The 27,118-nt window shown below is 38.5% G+C and overlaps 1 protein-coding gene across 1 annotated transcript; it reads right to left on the bottom strand.

The window, feature by feature from the left end:
* Window positions 1-2,384: 2,384 nt before the first annotated feature.
* klf5l (Kruppel like factor 5 like) lies at window positions 2,385-26,114 on the bottom strand. Its single transcript, XM_015058997.1, has 4 exons — window positions 25,812-26,114; window positions 13,947-14,862; window positions 12,885-12,944; window positions 2,385-4,965 (listed from the first exon to the last, which is right to left on the bottom strand). The coding sequence occupies exons 1-4, from the start codon at window positions 25,950-25,952 to the stop codon at window positions 4,787-4,789; spliced, it is 1,296 nt and encodes a 431-aa protein (XP_014914483.1). The 5' UTR covers window positions 25,953-26,114; the 3' UTR covers window positions 2,385-4,786.
* Between the last annotated feature and the right edge of the window lie 1,004 nt (window positions 26,115-27,118).

The raw sequence follows: 27,118 nt of genomic DNA, 5'->3' as shown, positions 1-27,118 counted from the left end.
TGGAGAAAGTCACCAGCACTTGTAAAGAATATTGATGGATATTAAGTATTTATTTTGATTATTGAATCTTCTGAACCTTGACTTTAAGATAGCTAGCAGTGCAGCTAACCTAAAGCACTGCTCATAAACATTACTTAAGCCAATTTTTAAGCACTGCACTAACATGGTATTTAGCAAAAGCTAATGGTAAACTGCTAACTCAAATATAAACGTCTAAGTACTTGAGGAGTTCTTAACAGTCGATAACTTAAACTTCAGCTTTTTTCTGAATGTTTACAAAATAATTAAGATTAATTTTAGGGGGAAGTTGGTAAAAACCCTACAGCACTAAATAGCTCAATAAATTGCTAGCTACCAGCTACAGATAGATGGTAGCTTATCTACTTAGTGTGTCTGTCACTACTAAATAAATCCAAAGAAATAATGTTTCAAAATAACATGGTCAAGTTTAATAAAATCTTAGTAATAAAGATAAATATAGTAATAATAAATTATCAGTACTCAACCAAAGCAACACAATTAAAGACTGACAGAGGTAGTGAATGCCTGTGGGAAATATCCTACATGTTTTTAAAAATTTATTTATAGCCTTTCTGTACTTTCTGTTCTTCTGAGAGACAGTTAACTTCAAGCAGTTGAACAAGTTTTAACAAGAACGTTTTGTGGAATGAGCCATGTGCTCTGCTGTCAGCTTCACCACAAAGAAAGAAAAAAAAAAAGTAACTGAGCAGAAAATAGAAGAGCGACTGATGGTTGTAGATAAACAGGTGAGTCATCCGTGTGCCTGTAGCCAAATCTCTGCTGGTTCCAGTCCTGACCAACAATCTGCTGTTTGCAAATATGCAATAAAAACTAAAACAAAAAAAAAGCAACAAAAAAAACCCATAATATTTACTGAAACTAGAATATTATTATTTAAAAGGAGTAAAGTGTGTAAATACCAGCAGTGATGAAAACACTTAAGAGTTTCTTGGAGTCAGACAGTTTATAGGAGGAAGGATGTATGATAACACTCCTCTGTGCACTTTGGATGCAGGTGGAGAAGCAAACCACAGACCAACACAAAGTAGAGGAAGTCTGCAGAGTATAAAAGGATAAAACAGTTTTTTTTATTTGTCACTAACTATCTTAAAAAGTGTGATGTACTTTTTAAGTATTCAGCTGCCCCCTGAGTTAATAGAATTACCTTCCACAGTAAGAGTTGAAAAGTGTTATGTTTGGTTTTTGATGGAGATTCAAACCCAGGCAGGATGGAAGAAATGCAGAATATAGTCATGTTTTTCCTTCATTTTGTCTTGTACATGTACAGTTGAAACCAGATATTTACATACACTGAATTAAAAGACACAACAATTTTTTTCTCACCGTCTGAAGTTAAATCATACCAGACTTTTCTTGCTTTAGATCAGCTAGAATTACCAAAATTATTTGGTAATTCTAGCTGTTTATTAAAATGTATGACTTGGGTCAAAACTTTTGGGCTTCTCTCTGCAAATGTCTGATGGATTATGTGATGCATTTGTGTTCATGGGAATCACAAGTCAATTTTCAATTCAAGGAAAGTTACAAAAAAAATGTTTTCACCATGTTTTTGGAATTTAGCAAATATAAATAATTTAAAGCAAAGTTAAAACAATAAAAGTTTGGTCTGATTTAACTTCAGACAGTGAGAAAAAAAATCTGTTTCTATCTTTTTATTCTGTGTGTGTAAATATATGTTTTCCACTGTGTTAGGAACACATTCCAAAATACCTGGATGTCTGGTCTCTGAGGCTCCAGCCTGAAATCATCTTGGCACAAACCTAATGACAGAGTACATTTGGATCTTCATGCACTGAATTACTCTTTGTATTTAATTGTTCCGTCAGAACATCATGCACCGTTGTGTCTTGCACCGCCACTTTGCTAGCGGCATCAACTTTCATATCACGCAAGTTGCAAAAAACTCTGTGCGACTTGAAGAGCCGGAATGGAGCAGAGGAGTTGACACAAAGGAATAATTAACTCAGAATCAAACTTACATCTTCCCGGGAAGACGACGTGGTTGACACGACGTGGAAAGTAAAATAAGAATGCAATTATTAAAAAAAACAAAACAAAACAAAACAAAAAAAAAATAACAGAAAGGGATCATCGATGGAAGTTTTAGATTTCTAATGATACAGAATGTGTCGCTAAGTCAATACAGAAATGGTTCAAAGAACACAAAACCAGACTTTTCATCCCTACCGTATCCCTTAGCTAGTCTCACTAAACTGCCCTTAGGTATGAGTGTGTGCATGAAGCACAGAGGACATCTTAGGTTGTTTTTTTGTTGTTTTTACTTTACTCCACCAACCAACATTTGAACACAGTTCAAAATAAGCAACATGAAAAATTTAAAATAGTTTCAAATATCTTTTATTGTTCCATTGCAACATCGCTGCTGCGCAACCAGAAAAACAAACAAACAAACAAACAAACCATTGTTCTTTTTAATTTGTACATCAACAATTTGATAATTCTCTTACACACATTAGGTATCAAAACAAAATTAAACAAACTCTCACAAACAACCAATCTAAAATCCCATTAGTTAAAAAAAGGAAACAAAAAATATTAATATTATAATAGTAAATAAGACAAATATTTACAGAGACTTCGTTTAAGACTGCAGTTATGTACACACTGGGGTTTGGTCAGCGCTCCCTCTTTGAGAGAGACAGGAGAACTTTCTTCCTTGGTGACAAAATAAGAAAAAAAAAAGTAAAAGTAGAACAATCATACTGTTGAAATAACAGGAAGGTTTTCACTTAAATCATCTAATCAGACAGCCAGCCTCCATGGAGTGAAGTCTTTCATTGGGGTCAGTCAGGGTAATAGCAAACTTTTCTCTCTTTTCTCCAGAACTACTCAGGTTTTGAGTCACTAATTTATTTGGGTTAAGATCAGAAGCCAAGGACCAAAAGTTTTAATCTTTTAGGTATAGAAAGTAAATTAGAGGGAGAAGGAGGAAGTTACAATTATCTCAACTACATACACAAACTATTAGATGGTATTTTAATTTGAAATATTTTACTACACTTGAAATAAGACAGAGCTTACAAGTAACTTTCAGCAAGATATAAATCTTGTTTTGAGTCAATAATTCCTTAACATTGATCAAAAGTACTGGTTCTCAAGTCAGATTATTTCACTTAAAACAAGGGAAAAATGTTAATCTACCAGCAGAGTGATCACTTTCTCATCAATATTAAGAAACTAAGGACTTAAAACAAGCTCCTATATCTTGCTGAAAAGTTACTTGTAAGTTAGATTTGCTTTACTTCAAGTATTCTAAGATATTTGCATTAAAAATTAGGCCAAAAATACTTAAAATTTTGTGGTTTTGCAGTGTAACGGACAAGGATTAAGTCCAACGTCTCTCTGGTTGAATTCTAACCAAACAACCAGACGGAGATTTAAAGAGATGTGGCAAAAGCAAATTAAGTGGATTAGCAGCGCTTGCCAAAATGTCATCCAGGACGTCTTACGATGGAAAACTGTCTCTGCTGCCTGGATATTGAGCTGTAATGACAGTCATGAGGCCGTCACACAGCACCAGTCTTCAGTCAGAGGCATCTTCAGATTCGTTGCAAGATTGACTGCTACTGGAGATCCTTCACAATAAAAAAAAACAAGTCTTTGGAGAAACCTGAAGACATAACTTGCAACATCAAATTTTCATTTGGGATAAAGTATTTTTCAACTGAATTTGAAATGAATAATATAAATTACTGTCTTTTGAGTAATTTTCTCTTAGTGAAATCAGGTTTTCCCATATTTCTCCAGACAGCGTAGGAGCCCTGAAGTCAAATCTGCCACGTAAAAAGTGTGGCCCTAACGCCACACAGGCCCCATCAATGAGCCACTTACACAATGCGGTGAATGCTAACCTGCCTGAGAGTCATTTTCCTGCCATGTGGTGCATTAAAACGATCAGGAGGACAAACCTGATTACATAAAAAGCTCTGCCCACCCGCGTCTGTCTTTTCAGAGCTAAAGCGTTAAACAAATATGGGGAGAACTAAAGCAAAACAAACAAAAATAAATAGACTGAAACGCAAAAAAGAAAAAAAAAACATTGGGACAAAAAATCTGGTGATATTATGGTCGCCATGGCAACAGGGATGAAGGATACAAACACTGGGTTCAACAGGTATTACCTGAGCTGGAACAGGCCTAACAAGCTTAAGATTAACCCCTCCATGGAGGTCTGCGTCATCTCATCTGCTGGTTCTTTTTTTTTTTTGCCTCCTTTCCTCATTCAGGCCCTCAGCTGGAGGATTTTATTTTTATCACAAGGAAGTCATAAAACACAGAATATTACTGAGGATCGCGTTCAGTGAAAAAGAAAAGTTATCAAGTATAATGCTCAATACATTCGCTGTATTCTCAAAAACACACACACACGTACACACAAAGACATATGCACAAGTATGTACACAGGCAGGACATGTCTCGTTGAAAGTTCATACCTCAGAGAGCTGGAAGATGAAAACAGTCATTTTGCAGGGGAAAAAAAAAGTTCCCCAAGATAATCAGGAGTTTTTTTAGTCCATTCTTGAAACCTGGAAGCGATCTTCAGTAAAGATCTATCTACAAAGTGATTAACCTGTATGTTAAAATCAGGTCCTTTAGTGCACCCCTAGGTTTTCTTTGGAGTGTTTGAGTTGAGAGGTACCAGAGTCCAGACAGGTGGCTGGGATGTGTGGGCACTGCTCTCTTTATGTGACTGTTTTGGTTTGGACCCACAGGCAGCTGGGTTCTAGTTCTGGTGGCGTTTCATGTGCAGAGCCAGGTGGTCCGAGCGGGAGAAGCAGCGGCTGCAGGCCACGCACTTGAAGGGTTTGGCGCCGGTGTGCTTCCGGTAGTGCCGGGTGAGCTCGTCCGATCGGGCAAAGCGCCAGTCGCAGTTCTCCCACGTGCAGCGGTACGGTTTCTCGCCTGGAAGTGAAAAAAGGAGAAGGCATTGTCATCAGCACACTGCAGGATGCTTCGACACCATGATGATACCTCATGCAGACCAGTGATAGACCTGCAAATACACCAAAGTTCATACATTTACACAAGAAGGTCTTGAAGCATCCAATAGTCAGGCAAAAAATGACAAAGTCTTGATGTCACTACCAAGACTTCTAGCAACAATCTGTTGCAGATGTGCCAGCTTGTTGCACAATAACAATCGTAAGTACCAACCACTATTTAGTGTGTGCACTAAACCATGTCCATAACTGACCATTCCGTGGGCCTGCGTGTTGCATAAAGCCGACCCAGAAAGCGAGAAAAAAGAAAAATACGAGTGGTTTTAAGTCTTATTTAATGTTTTTACTGTGTCAATGTCCCTTTGCTGTGGGACACTGCACTAAATGAATCACACCAACATCACCAGGCTTCATTTGGTTAACAGAATTGTTCTCCACAGCATGGCCGTGGACAGCAAGTAAAAAAATAGTCTTTTTGCCCTCCAGAGTTGTTCGCATGCACAACATTTCAGGATGTAAGCAATAACATGCAACGTGCCTTTAGATTATATCAATATATTCACAATCTGAGATGTTTGATAATCAAATATCAGATCACATTAAGATGCAGCTGAAGTATCTTAATGTGATTTTCAGAAAGCAACATGAACAGTAAAGTTTACTTTCTTTATAAAAAAAATAACACAAACATGAGTCAAATAAATGTTGCCTTTAAATTTAAGTTTACTTTTCTTGAAAATGAATGTGTGTTTTGGTCAAGTACAGTTTACCTTTGTTTTTAAAGGGTAAAGTTATAGTCACTCCTTTATTTACACTTACATATTTTATCACTAAAGAAAAAGCACTTGTTCATGTAAGTATTTGAATAGGTGAAATAATATTTAGAAAACCAATATTTATTTACATTAAATCCATAGTTTTAATGCAATTAGCAGAGTAAAACACACTGTTAATGCTGGAAAACTGTGAGTATACTTTATTGTTGGTCCAAAAAACTCCCCCAAAAAACAAAAACATCTAAGCTTGGATATCAAAGTAGTTTGTCATTTGGGTTTGGGTTTTTTGGGAAACCAATCCACAATTTTAAAATGTTTTTGTTCATTAAACAAACAAACAAAAAAAAATTGATTTGTGTTTGAGATCACCTTCCTGAAGTAGAGTCTAAATTCCACCTATCCATCTATGTGAGGTGAGATTGAATAATTTATGCAACACACCTGTAACATTTTCATCTTGATGGTTTTAGCTCGACTCTTATCAAAATACTTCTTGTCAATTTGGCCAAAAATCTCAATGAAGTTTGGTTTGAACTGGGCTTTCCAGAAATGACAACAACATCCAAACTGGGTTTAAATATAAAGCAGGCTAACATTAACCTCAGCATGTTTAAAATTCACAAACTCTGCAATTTCACTAGAGATGGTCAAATATCCAGCAAATAATAAAACATAAATATCCCGCAAACAGGTTCTTAATGTTTAAGAAAAAAATAAAAAATAAAAAATAAATCACGTGTAGCGTGCAGCACAGAGATAATTTGAAACAATATTTATCCGACTGTTGCAACATCTTTTTGTATCTGTAATGTTGATTCTATGAAACAAGACACGTTCCACTGGTTTTACAATAAAAGGGCCAATATGGGTAAGAAGGTATGATGACAAAGAACCTGTGAGAAATGGGTTCAAAGCAGAGCGGAAAAACAAGCCGAGTAAATGTAACTCGACAGTTATCCCACCCCACCCAAAGGCTGACATTTCTGCGCTGTGCCGCGACGTGCCGAAGCCAAACACCTGAGCTAATAATCAACAAAGAGAAGAAGAAGAAAAAAAAAGCTGGTATGTACATGACAGAGAGGAAAATATGCCATAGTTCATAGCTGAGGTGCAATATAATGTCTGGAAATAAATCTGAGGGAACAGAGTTAAAATGACCAAACCCCCAAAAGTTTACTGAAGGCAAAATATTTTAAATGTTTCTACAACAACAGGCTTTTGCTATTCTATCAAAAAATGTGAAGAGTTGACTCCGTTTTGTCTGGTGGGTCGTTATGTTCTCGTTATTAGCATGGGCACTGTTAGCTCTGATTAGATAGCCTCCATCAGTCACGTAGCGACAGCCATTATGAGTCCAAAGAGCAAACAGTGGGCGGCGAGGAAAACAAAAGAAGGTTTTAAAGAATTTTGGTGTAATCATGTTTTACCAATAATGTTGGTCCTTTCCCAGAATCCCCTAAAATACATCACTGAAACTCTCGAACGGCACAAAGGTTTCCTTATATGGAGAACATTGTGACTCCTGGTGTATGTAAGAGGAGTTTTAAGTACAAATATGAAAAGCTCAGGCCCCTCAATGCCACAGGTGTGTTTGGTTTTGCTCTTTCGCTGCGCCGTTGAGGTCAAAAGAAGCACAGTCGGCTCTCTAAGACTATTATCCCTGAGAGCCGGTGAAATACGACACATAGGAGCGCAGAACAAACATACTTGACTGCTATATGTTCCTCGACAAGCTGGCAACAGGGCAGGTGAAAAGTCATCCATCTACACCTGCCAGCATTCGTCTTCGATCCCAAGAAAAATCCTGCAGTTTATTAATACAATTTATACAATATTTCAAAGCTGAAAACTGCAACAAGCTAAAAAAAAAAAAAAAAGGCAATAAGATGAAGGGAATGAGCTCTAAAAAGCCTTTGCAGGTGTTGGTAAATGGAAGCCAGCAGCTGTTTGATCAGGTGGCCGATTAGAAAAACGGTCAAACTACAGTATTGCTTACGTGTGTGTTAATGGGTTCACGAACTCCGACCACATCATAAGCCATGATGGATGAACGCACAGTCTCACCCACTCAATCACAACAAAACACACGGCGAGCGACGAGGGTGCATCAATCAATGCGAACAAAGAGAGGCTTTTATTCAGCCTGACGGGGATTTTATACGGAAGATACACATTTACTCTCTGAGAAACGTCAAGTCTCACATCTTAAAAGGGAACGAACACCTCAGCTTCCTCCTTCTTATATGTCAGGTGAATTCCCATCAGTGAGATCCTGGCTCTCTCTCTTTTCTCTCTTCTTTTTAAACCAAAATAGTTGAAAGCACTTGGATTAGAAACAATAATCTTTTCTTTAAAAAACAAAAGTAAATACATTTCGTGTAGTTTGTGTTTATGATTATTTGCGGCTCTTTAGTAAGAGCCATATTAATAAGTGAGAAATACTTTTTGCTGTGCACTATTAACTAAAAATTGCAGTTTATGTTTTAGGTATTTTTTCTGCAAATTACCAATTTAAGTACAGAAGTTTTATTTAGATTCAGAAATAATTATTTTCAATGTTTCTATTGGGAAACTTTCACCATTCCTTGCACTTCGTCAGCTTTTCAGTTCATCCGTAGCTGAATTTAAGATTAGAGGCTCTCAGCTTTTTGCCTCTGTGGTTCAAACCATGCAAGACTATACACTGTCTGGTGTAATACGAATGAAGTATAATCATTTATTTTTACAACGTCTCTGCCTGTTTTTTTTTTTTTTTTTTACGGAGTCAAAGAGCAAACACTTTCAGGCTCTTCAGGACGCCCATAAACTCAAGTTTTATCAGCTTGGTTAGTGTTTGTGAAGAGGGCTGGAGGGTTACCCAATAGGGCTGATTGCATTCTTTAGGTATCGACACACAACTTAAAGTCAAAGTGAAGAGCTGAGGCGGCCATGGCCAAGGTTGACCCTTAAACTCCCCGCCGTTCTCGGAGCTCCTGGGAGGGGCCAATTTCTCTGGTAAAGGTGTAGATGGTGATTCACTTCCACAGAAACAGACTTTTACTGTTGAATCCGATGCTTGACAGTGGACATTATTAGCATTCTAACTCTTACTCATGGGTGAAATGGCTGCTAGTGTAATTATTAACTATGACTCTGTCAAAATGAAAGCTCTAAAAACAAAGTGTTTTTAAACCTGGACTGTTTTATTACTTACGGAGTGGAGAAAGGCAAAAATATTTCAAACCAGTTGCATGCTGGGTAAAAAAAAAAAAAAAAAAAAACTTTGAAAAATCTCCTGAGGGAGACGTCCAGCAGGAATCCCGATCTGATCTCTGAATCACCTCAACTGACTTCTTTTCTTGTTATTTCTAGCAGAAAATTTTTTTAAAATGTTCTTTCAGGCATAATGATAAGATCACCACTTCATGCATTCACCACCATGAATTCTGCTTCTTCCCTGTGATTGGTTAGCAGTTGCTAGCTTTGTAACATGATATAATGTGGAATGATATTCAATTCTAAAGGCAAAGAAATGTAAAAAAACAGACAGATTTCTGGATCTTTAATGCAGGTCACTTTACTATCATCAATACAGCAACTGAATATGGGGCAACTGTCAAAGCTGAACGCTGTTTTTAATCTCAATCAGTCCAAGATAATACACTGAAGTCTCCAAGGAAAGTATAAAAAATGATTTTCAGCATCTAACAAAAGCCTAGATCAAGAAGTTTCACTCTGTAGTCTTACATCAGGTGTGAACCTTAGCAACGAGCCTTTATCTACTCGACAACTAAAACAAGATAAATATCGAACAAAGACAATCTGCTCCTGTCCTCCACAGGCTGGTAACCTGCAGAGGATGCAGCCTGGTTTGTTTGTAGAATCTCAAGCAAACATAACAATAGATTGCACTTGAGAAAGAAAATTTAAATACTGTGGCCATATAAGCACACATGCACAACTTCACAAAATCAACTCTGGAAGAAAGAGTAAACTTTTTCTTCCAGGAATCTGAAACAGACCGAAAAGAGCTGCAATGGGTCACTGCAACAATAAAAAGAATCAGATTATCTTCTAATCAGATTATAAGACACATCAGATGTGAAAGTTGCTGATCTCCGCAATTAATTGGCAAGAGAAATTGCAAAACATTGTCGTAAATCACACAAGTTTTACGCTCCGGGTAACTCATTTAGACTAGAGCTGATCTCATCAGGAAATCGATCGATATTTGACCACAAAACATTAACAGGTATGGAAAACTCAGAGCAGAAAAATATTGTTAAAACATCTGGAGATAAAAAGTAGAAACAACAACAAAGGGTGGGGAAGAACGATGAATCAGAGCTGAAATACATGAGATGAAGTAAAAGTAATAAGATTCATGGGCGCAAATACCAGGGGTCTACTGTACATGAATATTAATTCAACATGTCATTGTACTGGATTGTGGCAACAAAGCAACATTATTCATAAATACATGATTTATGTTTTTATTTATTAATTTTAGTAATGGATAGTTTTAGTCTAGAAGCCTTTTTATGTGTGAATAATTCACAGGTCAGAGGAGTAAACGGTCCGGTGCTGGATCTAATCCAAAACACCTGGACAAGTGTGGATTAAAATCACTTTATAGGATTTGATGAAATAAAAAAAAATGGGAATAGTGCTGCTAGAGAAAAGGCATCTTCAGTAAATTTTCATATATTTTGGCCAAAATTGGAGCTATAATTTCTGTTATCATCTAATGCCACGGTTCTGCAGCATACGGCTTCTGAGCCACAAGTGGCTCTTTGGACCTTCAGCAATGGTTTGTAACTCTGACATTAAACAATAAAGAATCAACTACTGTTTAAAATATAAATCTATTAGTAAATAGTGGTTAAGCATTTTTTTCCATGTAATATATTATTCCTCCATGAGAAAACGACACTAAAAATACCAGTGACAACATTTGCCATCAAGTTGAAAATATTAATTTTTAAAATAAATTTCTCCATCCCAATTTCAACTGTATGTCATCTTGTTTTATTTCAAAAGGTCCAAACCTTTGCGGCTCTAAGCATGTCTCATTTAGGTTGTAAATTCTACAGACCCTGATTTACACAGTGGTCATTCGTTTTATATATTTTTCTATGTTATTTGTTTACTATTCTCATTACATATTACTATATTATATATATTCTGTTTGCACTGTGCTGCCGTGTCCTGCTGCTTTAACAGCCAAACTTCCCCGCTCACATCCATAAAGTCTCATCTTATCCGTTTATGGTCCGTTTTTGTTTGCTCGTCACATTCGCTGCTGGCTCAAACCTCTGCGCTGAAGGAGCCGCGCAGCTTTTTAATCGCATGAGTAAATCTCTAAAACACAGGTTGAGCCGAGGCCGCTGGGAATCGGCAGGTTTCGCCTTACCAAAAGGAAACATCGAAACCAGCCTGCCCCCATTCTGCAGGCAAAGCCCCTTTTGCCTTCCTACTTCTGCTTATGCTGAAAAGGAACTGAAAAGCAGGAGGAACTGGTTTGGTCTTCATTTAATCGCGCGTCTTCCCTCTTTTTTTATTCTCTTTTCTTCATTTTGATCTCCTCCCTCCCTTCTTTGTTCTCTCTCTCTTGGGAAATTTAGCGGACAAGTATGAGCATGAACACATGCTGAGGACAAAAAACAAAAAGAAAACAAAAAAAACAAACGCTAAAATTGCCTGAATGTCATTTTCATTTTAATTATGCTCTTGTTTTTCACCTCTATTATCGTTTGAGGGCGTATCGAAACTGGCAAAGTGACAAACATGCGACATTTGAATAAATAAGCTTAAAGTGGCTCCATCAGAAGGATAATAGCTCCAGTATGACTGAGTGGGTGTTTGCCGTTTTGCAATTAGACATGAAAAAGTTGGGACAGAATAACAAGCAGGTCTACAAAAAGCTGACATTGCATGCTTAAAGTTGACGCATAATGCAAAAAACAAGATTGTTGAGTCCTACAACGTTATCATGGAGCGTATCTTCAAGTTGTTTTGCAGCTTTGAGAGACATCTTGTGACTGATAAAACCAGAAAATCCAGTGATCTGCAACCGCTGAGCCTATAAATCACTCCTGAACCAGGCTTCATGGTATTACATGGCATTTCCAAGCAGCCAGACGTTCTTGGATTTTTTTTAAAGTGGTCTTAATGTCAGTGCTGCCATCTCCAAATTGTAAACTACGGCAGGTTTTCCTATCATCTCCTTAAACGTCCCTTTCGCTGTTGACCCTCAGCACGTGACGCGTCGTTAGAAATCAGGCCAGTCGCCAGGATGGACGTCAAGAAAACCTAAACATGCATTAGCTCTGTAGGGCTTGTCAAACATCAGACAGTTGCTAGCTTGACGTTTACTTAGTTGAATTCATTGTAAAAATGGTCAGAGGGAGCACAAAGACAAGGATCCAAACCAAACCTGTTATTTTATTCTAAACCTTTTGAAGACGAAAGAAGATGGAGATGGACAGCAGCCATCAGTCATGGATTTGCACTATGATTAGCAAGATACAATCAAATATTGTTTTATGGAGAAGATACTCAAATCATTCTTATAACATTTTTAAAGTGACTTTCAGTGTTCATATAAATTTCTCATCACCATTACACATTCCTTCTTTTTAGGTTTTCGGTCAGTTTTTGGTATTTAAGAGTAAATACAAAATATTATCATCATCATCATCAAAGATATTTTAACCATGAAAAACTAAAACAGACTGATAAAAAAAGAGAAAAAAAGTTTGAATAGGAAACACAAAAAGCAGGAAGGAGCATAGCGAGAAGAGTGATGAAGAAGAAACAGAACAGGGAGACAAGAGCTAGGAAGTATAAAAGGAAAGAAGGAAAGTAAGAAGGGACAAATACAGGGAAGAGGGAATGAAGGGAGGAAAGAAGATGAGAAGAAACAAATGGAGAAGGAAAGAAGGTAAGGATGGAAAGAACATTTTCCAGATTGTGTGAGAACTCTGGATTAATAAATAAACAAATGAAAGGTCCCTCTATAAACGGACGGTGACCAGACAGGAAATGAGGAAGTGATGGCAAACAAATAGACCCACTTCCTGCCATGTCAGAGTCTAACTCTGCCGGTTGGGAAGAGTTTTCTCACCTGTGTGTGTCCTTTGGTGCGCCTTCAGATGGGAACTCTTTGTGTAAACTTTGGTACAACCTGTGAAGAAACGAAGGAGAAGCTGATGAGCGAGGCAGGAGGCAGAGACGTCTTCAACAAACATCACACCACAACAAGTATTCCTGAAGAACTACAACAGCCGCTTAGATCAAACAGTGTAAGATCCACATTCAGAAAAAACTAAAATCTTGCAGCAAAACTGAATTTTCTACAGTTTCTGAAGAGCCAGAAAACAAAAAGATAAAACCTGTTCTGGAGGTTAAACAAGCTGCTGCATATTGTAAACTTCAAACTTATTGTTCCATATGATCCCTAATAGTGTTGCAAAAAAATTGTGCAGAAACTTTTCATATCGAGTTAAAATCAGGCCTAATCTGCTGGCGTGCACGCTTCCTTTTTCTATTGCGTTATTAATAGCATGCTGGCGATGGGAAAATCCTTCCTGGACGATCTTGCGTGTTTGTGCGCTTTTGCTTTTGGATTTGAGTTTGTTTACACAACAGCAACTCTGGCTGCAAATTGGACAAACTTGTTGGAGTGGTTGTGCTGAAACTTGCTGTTGCTAATAATTTGTTTATCAAGCTGTTAAATCTGGTTGCATGGAGGATGCTGACTGGAGAACTTGCCTTGGAAGCAGCTTTGTAACCAGAATTCAAACAGAAATGAAATGAATTAGTAAATAACTTAAGACTTTTAAGTTAAAATCTCTTAGTAAAAAGTTAGATGCAACACAGAGGCATCATCTTTTGCAAGCTTTCTGCTTTCCATGGTAAATAGAATCACTTCTACTCATTGACTTATACTCGATTTTACACCTCAATCATCAGAATCTGCTTGTAATTGTTGCATTAAAACTTGGCCAAATACAGCAGGTGTTTTCAATCAAACACTGACCTGGGGGATGTCTTATTTGCAGGGAATTGACAACATATATATATTTTTTTTCCAATTGAGCCCAGAATAATAATAAAAAAAAAAATCATGGATGATATTCTACTTCACAACCATGCAGCTGTGTCTATGTTTAGCCCCCACACACACCTTGATAGTCACAGAAGTGGATTCGCCTCTTCTCCAGTTCTGGATTGTTCCGTCGGTTGTATTTGGGCCCCGTCAGAACGCCCTGGCCGTGCGTCATTAGAAGTGCGTGGGCAGAGAGTCCCGTCACCTTCAGGCCCCCCAGGCGCTGCTGGTACAGAGGCGGCGGCTGCGTCCCCAGGGTGAGCAGCTCTGGCTGGCCGTCCGGACTGCCTGGCTGTGAGTTCGGCGGTGAGGGCGGCAGGCTGTGGGGCGCCGTGGGCTGGGTTGACGCCTGGTAGTAGCCGTGATGCTGCTGCTGCTGCTGGTGCTCGGCGTGCATCATGTAGCCACCATTGTTTGTGGGCAAAGCAGCGGCACCGAGGTTCAGCATGGTTCTGCCGCCGGCGGAGCCCTGCACCGCCGCGCCGCTGTGTGGCAGAGTGAGGTCTGAGCTGGCGATGGGCATGTGGTAGACCTGCGGCTGCGGCGGCGGCGGCCCGATCTGCAGCTCTGTGTCTAAATGCGGCTGCTGCTGCTGAGCTGCGGTGGACACTGTCACCCCGCTGGTGGAGCTCATATCCGGCTTGATGAAAACGTTGTTGACCACCGGCGGTACGCTGAAGACCGAGGTGAAGTCTGGCAGCGCCTGGGTGGTGGCAGGGAGGGAGCAGGGAACCTCCAGGCCCGGTTCTGTCTTGATCTGCTGTGGCGTCAGCGTTTTGGGGTTACTGGGCCTGTAGAGGCCTGTGCGGAGGTGGGTGGTGCTGGGGAGGATGAGGTTGATGTTGAGGCTGTAAGGGGTGGGAGTTTTGTCCTCTGAGAAGTACTCATCGACCACGGACGCGCTCTCTCGTCTGTACTTCTTTTCGATGTCTGTGGAGGTGGTCAGCAGGGGGCTGTTGACCTGGGGAAGGTACTTGTCCAGTTCTAGCTGAATCTGAAATGAAAATAGCAGAAGTTAAACTTTAGGGAGCAACTTTGAGCTTTTCAAATCATTGCTTTGTAACAGTAAGTGTTCTGTTCTGTAAGAAATGTAATACTTTGAGCATCTGCAAGTATTTTCCTGTGCATGTTCACTCTGCTTCCTTGGAAAATGGAAAAAAAAAATCACAGGAAAGCAGGAGGCGACATGTTTTAAGTTTCAGTTTCTTTAAAGATAAGAAAACAAAGATGCAATCAGTCTGCAACAAGTGCCAAAAAGATTATCATACACTTTATGAAATGACTTATAAACACTAAGGAACATTACTGTTACCTAAACCAAAGAATCTTTCCACATTTTGTCACTTTACCAACACAAACTTCAGTATATTGTTGGGATATTATTCCAATATTTACCCTTGGATGATTACAACCCGTATGTTATATTATTTTTATGTTTATATCATGTCATCCACTCTGTTTTATTTTGTTCCTGTGTTTCTTGTTTGAAATCAAGTCACTGCGGAAAAAGAAAGAACATGAGGAGAAGAAACAGAAATGCTGGGCGAACTTCAAAATAAGAGCATTAATATAAACGTATAATTACTTGGATTCCTAAAAGTCAACAACTAAAATTTAACACAGAAGTCAAACATTATTCCACGGGAAGTTTACAAAACAGCCAAATAAACTAGAGCTTTAGAATTTATCTAAAAAATTCATTCAGCTAAGTGCAGTAAATGTTTTCAAAGTAAGCAAAATTCCTGAAGCGCTAAATGAAAAACTAGCTCTGCTATTAGTGTAATGCATTAGTGGAAGAATGCCCACCACATGAAATACACTGACGTTTGTGCTTTTTATACAACTTTTGCAAAATGTTGCTTTTGTCTATTTCTGGAAACTCTTCTTTCAGCCTCAAAGCTGGAGGATCTGTGGCGAACACAGAGGCATTTTTCTGCGCAGCAGGACTGGACATGCTCAGCGCTGAGTAAAATAAACGACAGGTATTTTCCTGTGTTTGACTGGGAGCCATTATCTGATCTTCATTCCTAATTAACTGGTGTGTGTCATTCAGAGTCCATGAAGCAGGCGGTGCACGAGCTGTTGAGTAAAGAGTCTTTGTAGCACAGATCACACACACACACACACACACACACACACACACACACACACACACACACACACACACACAGAGTTTAAAAATATGCACAGATTCTAAGAGGTCCAGACTGTTCACACATGTTACACCTGCACACTCAGACGGAAGAGATCCCTCCCTGGGCGTGGCCGGGGGGGTTGATGCATGAAGGAGACAATCAGTGAAAAAAAAAGAAAAAAGAAAAAGCTCTCAGACAAACCAAAACAAAGGCTGAACGCATGAGAAAGACGGTGCAAAACCTAAACACTGAGGGGTAAAAATAAACCTGCCAGACAAATTCGATCCTTGCGAAAGATGACGGACACGAGGGGAGGACGACTGGGATCAGCATGCAAAAACACGCCAGTGAGACACAAAACGGACAGCATCAGAGAGATAAAATAAGCAAGAGAAATGTGTGATATGTGTTATGCACAAAGGAGAGAATCTAATCTAGCAGAGACATCAGCACAAACTGAAAGTGATGACAGAAAGCTGATGATCAGAAATATGAAGATTAGAGCTTTAAACCACAAACTAACTGTTGCTCTTGGATACGTAACTACTGCACATATTTCAGTTCTGCAAAAGCAGAACATTTAATTGATCAGAGGGAAAATGGTCTTGATGAACTCGTCTTTCATTTGCACAAGAGCCATCTGGAGCAAATGATGGTAATGAGACGCTGATGGAGGTCAAGAAAATTATCTGCACAACACACGTGTGCAATCAGCTGTCAAAGATTTGCTAGAAAAACTAATTTTTTAAAAAGAAAAACGTGGAAATTTCTGAGCTTTAAAAGTCGAAAATTAGATTTTTTGGCAAAAGGGGAAAATTTCTAACAATAATAGCCCTAATACGCTGTCAGAGGACTTATCTTTTTAAAGAGACGTTAAAGGAAATTAAACACTTCAATTGATCATCGCTCTAAAGTTTCAGGATATAAAAAAAACAATATAATCTTTACCAAGTCCTATTTACATTTATTCTAACTGAAAGAGCATAACGGACCGGGGTGGAGAGAAATCAGCAAGAAGCAGAGGAGCAACAGATGCAATCTGAGAGGGGTTGGAAAGTCATGTGTAAACCACATAAATCTGTCATTCTGCAAAAAGAAAAGCTATTTGCAGTGGAAAACATTTAAGAAAGTTGGCAATTTTCCCCAGGATAAACAGGCCGGCAAATTCCCCCCAAAATCAGTTGGTGTATCAATTCAGAGATTGCAAAGGTGGTAACATTAGACTCTTCAGTCCTCGGGTCACACACTACATGTTAAAGTTTGTGACAGGAAACAATAACAGACAAAGTCTGACTTGTTTGAAAAGATTGCCAGTGGTTCTGTCTGAAACAAAACGGTTGCATGATTTTTGGTTTGCAAAGTTGCATCTGAATGCAGCAAAAGGGTCAAACTGGTTAGATGAAATGAAGAACAACAGTCAGGCACAGTGGTGGAGAAGTTATGATGTGGGCTTGATCTGCAGCCAGAGGACCTGGATGTCTTGGGTCCAAACTATTTGCCAAGTCAAATGTGAAAAAAAAACCTTTTGACAGCTGAATCTACGTCCAGACTAGTTTACCAACAGAACAATTAGTCTCAATGCCACAGCAGCCATAAAAATGGCTGGAAAAGAAAGCACTCAACGTATTGCAAATGACCCAGTCAAAGTCCAGAGCTTAACTGAACTTAAATGCAGAAATAAAACACTGGAAACAAACTGATGCATCCCTCCACAACAATGTCAGATTTACCCTAAAAGCTGCTAAATCATGGACAGTTCTTGGTTTTCCCAAATGCAGCTTTCTCAAATAAAGAAACCCACCCATCCTGAACCCTTCTCCACACGTTGCCATTTGCATGTTTTCTTGTTTTTACATGCATCTATGCGTGAATCCTGCAGCCTTTTCCCTGCAGGGCCAGGTCAGATGTCCATCATTAGTCACAGGTGAGCTCCCTCCGCTGTGTGATCAGTGCAATCTGAGAAAGCCGCTGAGAAGAAAAGACTTCTGTATTTTCTGAGTGGAAAAAAGTGGAAAACAAAAACAGTCGCTTTGTTTCCTTTCAAAAAGAGAGAGAGCTTGTGTCCTTCTCAGAACTGGACAGAACCAGGTTCTGTTACAGTGGATGCTGGCAACGGTAACCCTAAGGTGACCTCGGTCTTGGTTAGTTGGTGATTGATAACTTTTCCCAAAGCTAATAAGCTTCTCCAGATTTCTCTGCTGCAAGCTGAGGTCATGCTGTTTGGTTCAAGTCTTCGATTCATTAAGCTAAAGGAACGCCTGAAGCAGGACAAGTCGATGGACTTCAGTTCAGAATGCGTCTCTATTGTTTCATGTGTTAAACGTGGAGAATATTTTCGGGCGGTGAGTCAGTTAATAATTAGAGAAATGCATAACAGCCGTGCTATGAATCTTTCAGTCTGATAACAACAGTCTCTTATCAGCTGCTTTATGGGACGGAGTGGGAGTTTCCCACTTCCACCCACCTTTACTTCTGTCCTTAAAGAGGTTTTGCAGAATTTAGCTCCAAGTTCAACAGAAAGATCATTCCATACGTTTTAGATTTGCTCTGTTGGAGACAGAACATCTGTTTCCATTAAGGCTTTCTGCTGAAAAACCAACCGTAGAAAAAACTTTTTTTCTTTATCAAGTTGTGGATTTCTTACCGTCGGTGGATGCATCCGATATTGCTTGAAAATCTGTCCATTTACCAAAAACACCCCCCGGGTAAAGCAAACTGCAGAATGACTGGCTGCGTCTGCACACCACTTCTGCTTTATGGCTTTCAGGAATGCAAAAGGTTATTCGCCTTTGGATTGTCGTAAAAAAAACAGAAAAAGAAAAAAATATATATATATTTGCTCAGGAGCCAGCGGGTCTGTTCAGAGGAGAAACTGTGTGGAGGTCATTGGAGCTAAAAATCAAACCTTTGAGACTGTGATGTGGTTTTATGGTTTCTGATAGGAAAGAAAATTAGGAGAAATCTGTTTAGCTTTCAAAGAAAGTGAAAATGATTTTACTACATAGAGAAAAACAAGCCTGAACAGAGTTAACAGAGACTGAAGAGAATTTATGTTCTTTTCCCAATCTCTATAAAGCTCTGTGTGACCAACCCGTTCCCGTGACGATCCTTCCATCTCCTGCTCCCTCTCTAAACAGCTCCAGGATGCAGCCATGTGCTAACATGATAGCACGTGTTAGCACATCGCTCTGCCACCACTATGACACACCAGAGCAACAATAAACCATCATGATTCATGAAACGTTTGATGATCGCTCAAACCCCTCCATCTGGCACATTTTATCATTATAGTACTGTTTTGACCTACAACCGTAAGATTTATATGCTGAATGTAGCATATAGTACAGTGCTGCTTATTGTAGCATTGTATTATTATTTTTAATGTATTATTTACACTCATTTTTGGACCATAATTATTTTTTATTTTATTATAGATTTACTTTTATCTCTCATTATTTCTGCTTCAACTTATTTTCTTTTTGTTGCACCATTTATATTTTTGTTTCATCCCAATATGTTTTCTTGTCATAATTAATATAACATTTAATCCCTTTTCCTTTCATAATTTGTTTCTTTATGTTTTCTATTTATTAAATTATTTCTATTTAATATTCTTAATTGTGTTATTTGGGGAACTGCATTCAAGTACCTAGAAAGCACTCCTCCCCTTTTTTTGCCACCTTTGCATACATTTACTCATTTTTGAATATTTCAGCTATACTTTATTGTGTCTCTTCCGTTTTTGTTCTAAATGAAAACCAAAATAATGAAGTTCCCCTTCCTTTAGGCCAGCAGTGATCGTTACTGTTTGAGGAAACTGAAGGAATCCATATATAATAACAAGTTCAGACTTTCAAGACTTACTTCACCTTTTGTTTGCAGCTCTTAAAGCAACTGTTTTTCTTGACGAGCCAAAAGAAAACAGAAGAATATGACTGTTTGCAGACAGAGGGAGACGTGGCTGGGCAGGACGGACACAGATTACTGAACACATCATGAATCACACGAGTGAAACGTGTGGAAGGAACATACTGTGCCAAGGGATTAGAGGCAACTCACGTTTGTTTCTTGGAAATAAAAGTAAGATTTCACATTTTTAAAACGTGTCTCTCAAAGTCTCTCAGTCAGATCCATCAGAGACTGTCCCGAAGTTCTCTATGGGAGAGGAAAGGAGGAGGAGGAAAAGGAGAAGGGGTTTCACAACCACATGCAGTTTGGTTGAGATGATCATGACGATACCGAGATCTACAGAAAACACCTTATAACCAAGTAAGAATGGAAAGGAATAAAAAAATAAATTTACCTAGATGACTGAAAAAAATACAAATGATAGACTTCCACCTCTCCCACTGCTGCGAGGATATCAACGAGCTGTAAAATGCACAGAGCAGAGGCTCTCACTTATATTCAAATCACCTGCATGTGTTGTCCTGAAAGTCAAATCATTAGTCAAACCACAACCATGTCAAACCTCAGCTGCATGGAGAACGTCTGTTGGCAGTAAGTTGCTTGGAAAACCGGGCTGTTCAGTCTGATAACACACAGACGGAGGGGCCTTGGAGGACAGAACCAAAGGAAACTCCTGGTAAACATCCGGGATAATGAAAAAACAAAACAAAAAAAAAACAAAACAAAAAAACGCTTGGAGTACTTTTGGATGTTATCTGAAGTATTGATCTTTAGGAATCAGTGGGCATGACTGGTAACATGCTCTTGATCTGTGCTCCATAAAGTTACTCTGTAACTTATCCTGTCGTCTGCAGTCAGTCTTACAGGAAACTCACAGGTGACATAATGACACAAGAATTTAGGAAGAAGTTTCATTCCCTCCACTTATTTCCCATAATCCTGGTAAGAATAATGGACTGATCTGACCATAAAGAGCTTCTAATACAGGAGGTTAGAGCACCACGTTTTGAAGAAAATGGAAAATGATTATCCATTTAGAAGACTGTAAACATCAAATCTACTAGGTAGGCGTAATTTGAACGTGACTTTTAACTGGGACTTTTTTCTGCAACATGTAAATGTCATCATGAACGCAATCTTTGCAGCCTTTTCAACAGTTATTTATATACATATATATATATATATATATATATATACACACACACACACATACACAAAAACAAAAAAAAACTGCTTTCTTCCGAATAATGGCAGCCATTATATATTATTGTGCAGAAACATATAAAAAAATGTTCAATTTATCTTTACTGGCTTTTTCATATCAATGACCTGTACTAATATAATAAAAATATTTGTACATGGTGGATTTGTGGTACCTTAAATAGAAAAAGTGTTAGAACAAGTCTTCCAGTGTGGAGTGCAGATAATTTGGAAACTTAAGTTCTACTTCAGTGATAGTAACACAGTAGTTCCTTATCTATGTTAGGATGATATTGTTTTTCGGCAAGATTAAAGTCATTATATTTGTGTGAATTTCTGAGCTCAAAGTCAAAAGTAGTGTTTACTGAGCAACCCTTCAAGTTTTCCGACGTACAACTAACTAAACTGGCTACGACGTCATTCTCAGATCCAGTTTCTGACTTCTAAGTAAAGAAAACAATGTAACTATCCACATGGTGAAATTATCTTTAAATATGCAAAGAACAAAACTGACAACTTTTTGAAGCCCATGGTTCATGACTTTTTAATTTTCCACTTTTAAACTTCTTGTTGAAGCTAGCTGTGCTACGCTAGCAATTGCTTGATTCAAAGCAGAGGCAACTAATTATTTGATTTTAGCTTATAAGACAAACAATCCAAAAATGTATGAATAAATAAAACCAAAAACATTTCACTTTTTTTTCTCTCGTCAACTAGCTTAGCTGCAAAGCTAATGCTGGTGTATAAATTAGCAGAAGTAACAGAAAAGGAAAAGTTCTGATTTTATCTGTGTACATTTTTTATATTCTGTCCTTCTCTATGTTGGTGATACAAGAATATCACAAATTGTTGAAGCAACAACTCATGGAAATTTTAAGTGCAACTTTTTTTTAAGTTCTCATAGAAACTACCAGTTTTGTGTTTTTCTTTATTTTTACATCCTATCCAGCAGTGTAGCAAAGTGCCTTAGACAAGCCCAACAGATTTACTTTCACTAGTAAGAAAATCTTTCGCTATGATGCCCCACATAAAAGACAAAAGACTGAGAGATTTCTGACACTTCCCTCTATTAAGTGGCAACAAATCAAGGATCCTTAAAGAAGGTTTGATGTATAATTTAAGAAATCATTTTTATTAATTCATTCTCAGGTTTTTCTCATTTGATGCAAAATTGTTTTATTTGATCATTTTGTCTGGTTTACATTTAAAACATGCTTCCGAAATAAATTTGACTTGATTTCTTGAGTTTGGTTTGAATGTATGCTCTGATATTCTCAAGCTTCAGACAATGGATATATTACCAATCCAAGCAAACCTTTACAGAACCGGTGCAGCAGAATATTTCTCTAAACTTTCAAAGAGTGCTCCCAGGGAAATTTACTTACAATGCTTCAAGGGTAAAAAGGAATCAATGTAAATAACAGAACATTGTGGGTTGTTATTCTTTTACTTTCTGTATTCTTCTAATGACTCAAATGTTTTAAAAGAAGCCATCTGCTTCTTTGAGAAAGAAATTTAAACTTACACTAGTAAAGAGGTGTGTGTAATTACAAGTTATTCTTTCATTTCAAGCCACACTACAAAATTACAAGACAAGACAAAGCTACTGTTGCACTTATAACCTTGAAACACTTTCAAAACATTTTTTTTAGTCATTGAAAGGAGAATAAGCCATAAATATTGGACTTTGTTTCTTTTTCCAGGTTAAGCCAATTAAGAGAGTGGTAAAGCTGTAAAAATATACGTTTACAGTGATACTGACGAATACACCTGCCAACTTATGGGTTTATATCCAACAAAATCCCTCAACTCCCATTATGTCTAAATCCAAAAAGCGGTGTGACAAAACTGTTGGAATTTTTACTTCCCTCTTTGCTTCTCCAAAGCTAAAGCAAATGACAGAATCTGACATATTTCAATCATACCTGGAATTATGTTTGTCTTCATATTTCTTTACAGGTTACTCAAGATGTCAATAATTAGCAAGAATTATATATGTCAGGTGCAAAACTGTGTCAAGCTTTGACATGTTGCGGTGAACCAGAACAAAACCTAAAGTCTTTGATTCCGTATTTTCTAATGCTCCCAGCTGGTCCCGCTGGCGCTTGCATGTGAATCTGAGGGTATTCTGATGTTGAGGTTGATGACAAGCTGGTGACTAATGTTGGACACTAATTAGCCATAACTAAATATTTGCTTCAGTAATTGAGCGAGACCACACAAAGGAAGGAGTTGGGTTTCCTTTGGAGCATGCTAATGATTCCCCTTGCTTCTCAGCATGAGCAAAAAAAAAAATCAATCAACTGTGGATTATGGCCACTTTTATCAGAAATTCCCATCATTTGAGGCCTCTCTGCACACTAAAATAAAATATATAAAGAATTTAAACAAAACATAATAAATATTTGTGCAAAAAGACTGACTACGAGCTTAATATTTCAATGGAGTTGTGAAGACAGCTCCCTGGCAGTTAATCAAAGTGCTGTTAGTGACAGGAATTGGACTCATGAGGGTCTCATCATGGCTATGACTTTCTCATGAGGTCGGCCTGCCTCGTGCTCTCTCTGGCCTCAGGGAGGACGGCGGAGATGCGGGCGCTGCACAGACAGGTTGAGCAACATACAGCTGTCACGACACAGTCGACTTAAGCGCTGTTTAAAAAACACCGACACAATTACACAAAGACCTGTCTGAGAGTGGAGAAAAGAAATTTGAAAAACAAGACAAAGGAGGGATTTGACGTTCTTTTTTTTCTCCCCCTCTCCATTAATTTTCTGTTATACCGTTTGAGTCAATTGAGCAAAACAAAAGGAAGGAAGAGCTTTTTTTTTTTTATTTAAACTCTTACAGAAAGCGACCAATTTGAGAAACAAACTGGATGAATCTCTGGTGAACAAAGAGCACATAAGGTAAACCTCCTCAAAGCAGCCGCCTACAAAAATTTGCCTGAGGGGTTGCAATTTCACCTAGCCAGACTTCAGAGTACTTGACGTAATGTTTTTGCATAAAGCTCAAGCGTCGTAGGTTCTAACGATGAAACAAGAAAAGACAAACACGTATCCAAGCTATTTCATCCCAAGCAACGCGCCGCAGTGACCCCAAAAGTAACAAACGGCACCATTTGCTGCAACCTGCTACGTAGCGCCAACAACCCGCTGAACCCTTCAAGTCGAAATGATGTCTTATGATAATTGAGTCAATTATTAACAGGAAAAATACTGCACTGGCCCACTAAGGTTCAGGTATTCAGCTGTAGAACATTATGATTCATGGAATCCTATGAGCACACAAACAGGTCAGGGCTGTAAAGTGGTCCATGTTTATGGCTCCCATAGAGTCCCACAGTAATCTGCAAAAAGATAGCCTGAGAGAGCTTTCCTAAAGAACACAACCACATGCCTAAAGACACTCAGTGTTTTAGATGAAATGTTTGCGTAGTTGGGTTATCGGTGACAGGAAAAAAAAAAAGACAGGAAATGCTCTCTTGCTTTTTATAAACAGCTACAGCGTTCAGCTTCTCATGTTCCTTGTTTACAAGAAAAAAAAACAAAAAAACAAAAACATCCACATCATTCTGTCGATGATACTTAAGACCTGAACGTGTTGCATGGAAGTAAAAAAAAATAAAAAAATAAAAAAATCACATGAAATTGAGCATTTACACACCCTCGCGGGTATTAGATGCACTCTGGATGTAACATTTTGAAAACGTAAACGCCAACCATCAGTTGTGTACTGCTGCCCACATGGGAAGTGTTGTTTTTTGTTTGTTTGTTTTGTTTTGTTTTTTTAGCCTTAGGTGTTCGGATTGGCCACCTGTTTACCAAAAACCAATGGCAAGTGACCAAACTCTGGAGCACAACAAAAGGGGTTCGGTTTCAGTTTGTCCGTGTTGCGATCAGCAGGGCCTTTGTAAAGCCATGTAACTTTAATGCAGCTGCATGTTTGTGCTGTCACCGGCTGTCCATGTTTACGACGCAGGCCAGAAGGGGCTTCTGAATCTCACTGTGATGGGTTGTGAGCAATAAGCAAAGAGCTACTTCCTGAAATGTTCAGGAACACATGTCACACTGTAAGCATGAGATTACTTTATAGGATGGGACAAAAACAGTAGCTCCATTGAAGCTGCTCTCAGGATGAGCTCGAACCTCCTCCTGGATGATGGGATTGTTCTGGGGAGGAGAACCTGAGGAAACCAGGCCTGAAGGTGTGCAAACAGCTTCTCTCTGACCAATCTTTGTGTACAGCTTGCAAAATATTTAAGTTGAAACGACTTTAACATCATCACACTTCTAAAAACCTCGTTTATCATTAAAGGGCCTTTATGATTCCTGAGAGTTGTTTTAAATGTGTTGTTTTGCATGGCTTTTTTTTAATCTACATTTTTGCAAATAAAGTTTTTAAGAACTCTACTTATCTCTAAAACAGTGTAATTGTCATATAATTCGTGTTGCGTATAGCTGAGGTTTATTAGTGCGTTTCTACCCTGTCAGGTGTCAGCTTAGGACTTTAACCTGCCCTTTACAGGTAAGCTGCGTTTTGTGCAGCCCGTTAAACAAAAGGTAATTCAACAGGAATCGAAGCTTGAACCAGTTTACAGCATCGCAGACTGTTTATAAGACCTGAGAATATAAGTAGAAGGTATTAAAAACCCAGAAAGGCCCAGACTGGAGTTCAGCGGGTCGGCAGAGATTCTCACCGGCGGTTTGACGTCCTCAAACACGGACGTGTCCTCAGCGCCGTCCGCTCCCGACATCCTCACGGGCTTCAGCTGCGTGAAAACCGCCCTTTCCTCTGTCATATGCGGCGGATTCATGGCCAATTCTACTCCCGCTGCCATAAAAACCGGAACTTATTCTTATTAACAAACTGGGGTTTTGTATCCGCCAGGGCCTTTATGATTACTGGCTTTAACTGCGTTGACGTGAGGCTGAAGACAGACGGTGTAATCCACAGTCCTCTAGATAATTGTGAGGTCTCAGGTAGCCTTTACCTGAGCTCAAGTATAGACCTGGAGGGCATGACTGACACGAATTTCAGCCAATCAGAGGAGGGCTGGCTTAACGGAAGAAGGTGGGGTTCACCTGATGCACTGTAGGAGGGAGAAAGAGAGAGAGAGAGAGAAAGAGAGAGAGAGAGAGAAAGAGAGAGAGAGAGTCAGCTAAATTAATTTAACTTGCTGGAAAAATTTTCCAAATAAATATGTTGATAGTGGGGAAATTCTAATTTATTTCACACATGGGTGTTCAAAGTGCAGCCCAGGGGCCATTTGTGGCCCTTGGACTGGTCTTTTGTGACCCCACAGCTGCAGTTAAAAAATAATACAACTGTGGCCTGCCCAGCACAGGCAGTTGATGCAGATTGAGACTTTTTGTTTTAAAATCTGGGTAAATTTATGGCAGACATGATTTTCTTACAATATGAAATGTTAAGCACCACACAAAGTATTCATGTTTTTATAACAAAGCTGTAATAATGAGTAGAACCATGTTTATCCAGCTGATAAGCCAACTTTGCTGCAGCTAAATCAGTTGTTAGAGCTACCTTGAGAACCATTTTTAATTGTTATTTTTATTTCTGTCCTTTAGAGGTATAAATAAAAACTTATTTCACAAAAAAAAACCCTCTAACAACTATATTATATGCAAAATATTCAACATCTTGCAGGTGCTAACAGTAGCAGACTGGCTTTTATAGGAACGACTGAGGAAACATTTTTACTCCATCAGGAAAATAAACTGATCATAAAATATTTCATAGGGTAGTGCTAACACTGGGTCATATGTAAGGAGAAGTAAGCTCCTTACTTCTAATAGTCTCAACTATTTTTCTGTCCTTTTGAAAATCTACAACAGGCTAAAATTTCCTAAGACTTTTAGCAGTTTACAAACACAACCTTTCGCACCTGTTGTAGCAGCTAGTAGTTTGTAGTCTGTGTGAACGCATAAAATAAATAAATAAAAACAAGAGAAGATTTGGTTTTATATGTTCTATCTTTACTATCCT

This window comes from Poecilia latipinna, unplaced genomic scaffold (assembly GCF_001443285.1).
Source record: "Poecilia latipinna isolate Pla-1442-1.1 unplaced genomic scaffold, P_latipinna-1.0 Scaffold1589, whole genome shotgun sequence".
NCBI lineage: Eukaryota > Metazoa > Chordata > Actinopteri > Cyprinodontiformes > Poeciliidae > Poecilia > Poecilia latipinna.
Note: the sequence above shows the minus strand (reverse complement) of the source record. Positions and strands in the feature narration are given on the sequence as shown.

Bases quoted from the DNA above. Each gene is read 5' to 3' on its own strand.
- klf5l (XM_015058997.1), bottom strand. From the start codon at position 25,952: ATGGCAGCGGGAGTAGAATTGGCCATGAATCCGCCGCATATGACAGAG. The intron at 12,945-13,946 runs GTGTGTGTGGGG...GTTTCTTCACAG, and splicing joins CCACTTCTGTGACTATCAAG to GTTGTACCAAAGTTTACACA. The intron at 4,966-12,884 runs GTGAGAAAACTC...TTTCACTTCCAG, and splicing joins GCACCAAAGGACACACACAG to GCGAGAAACCGTACCGCTGC.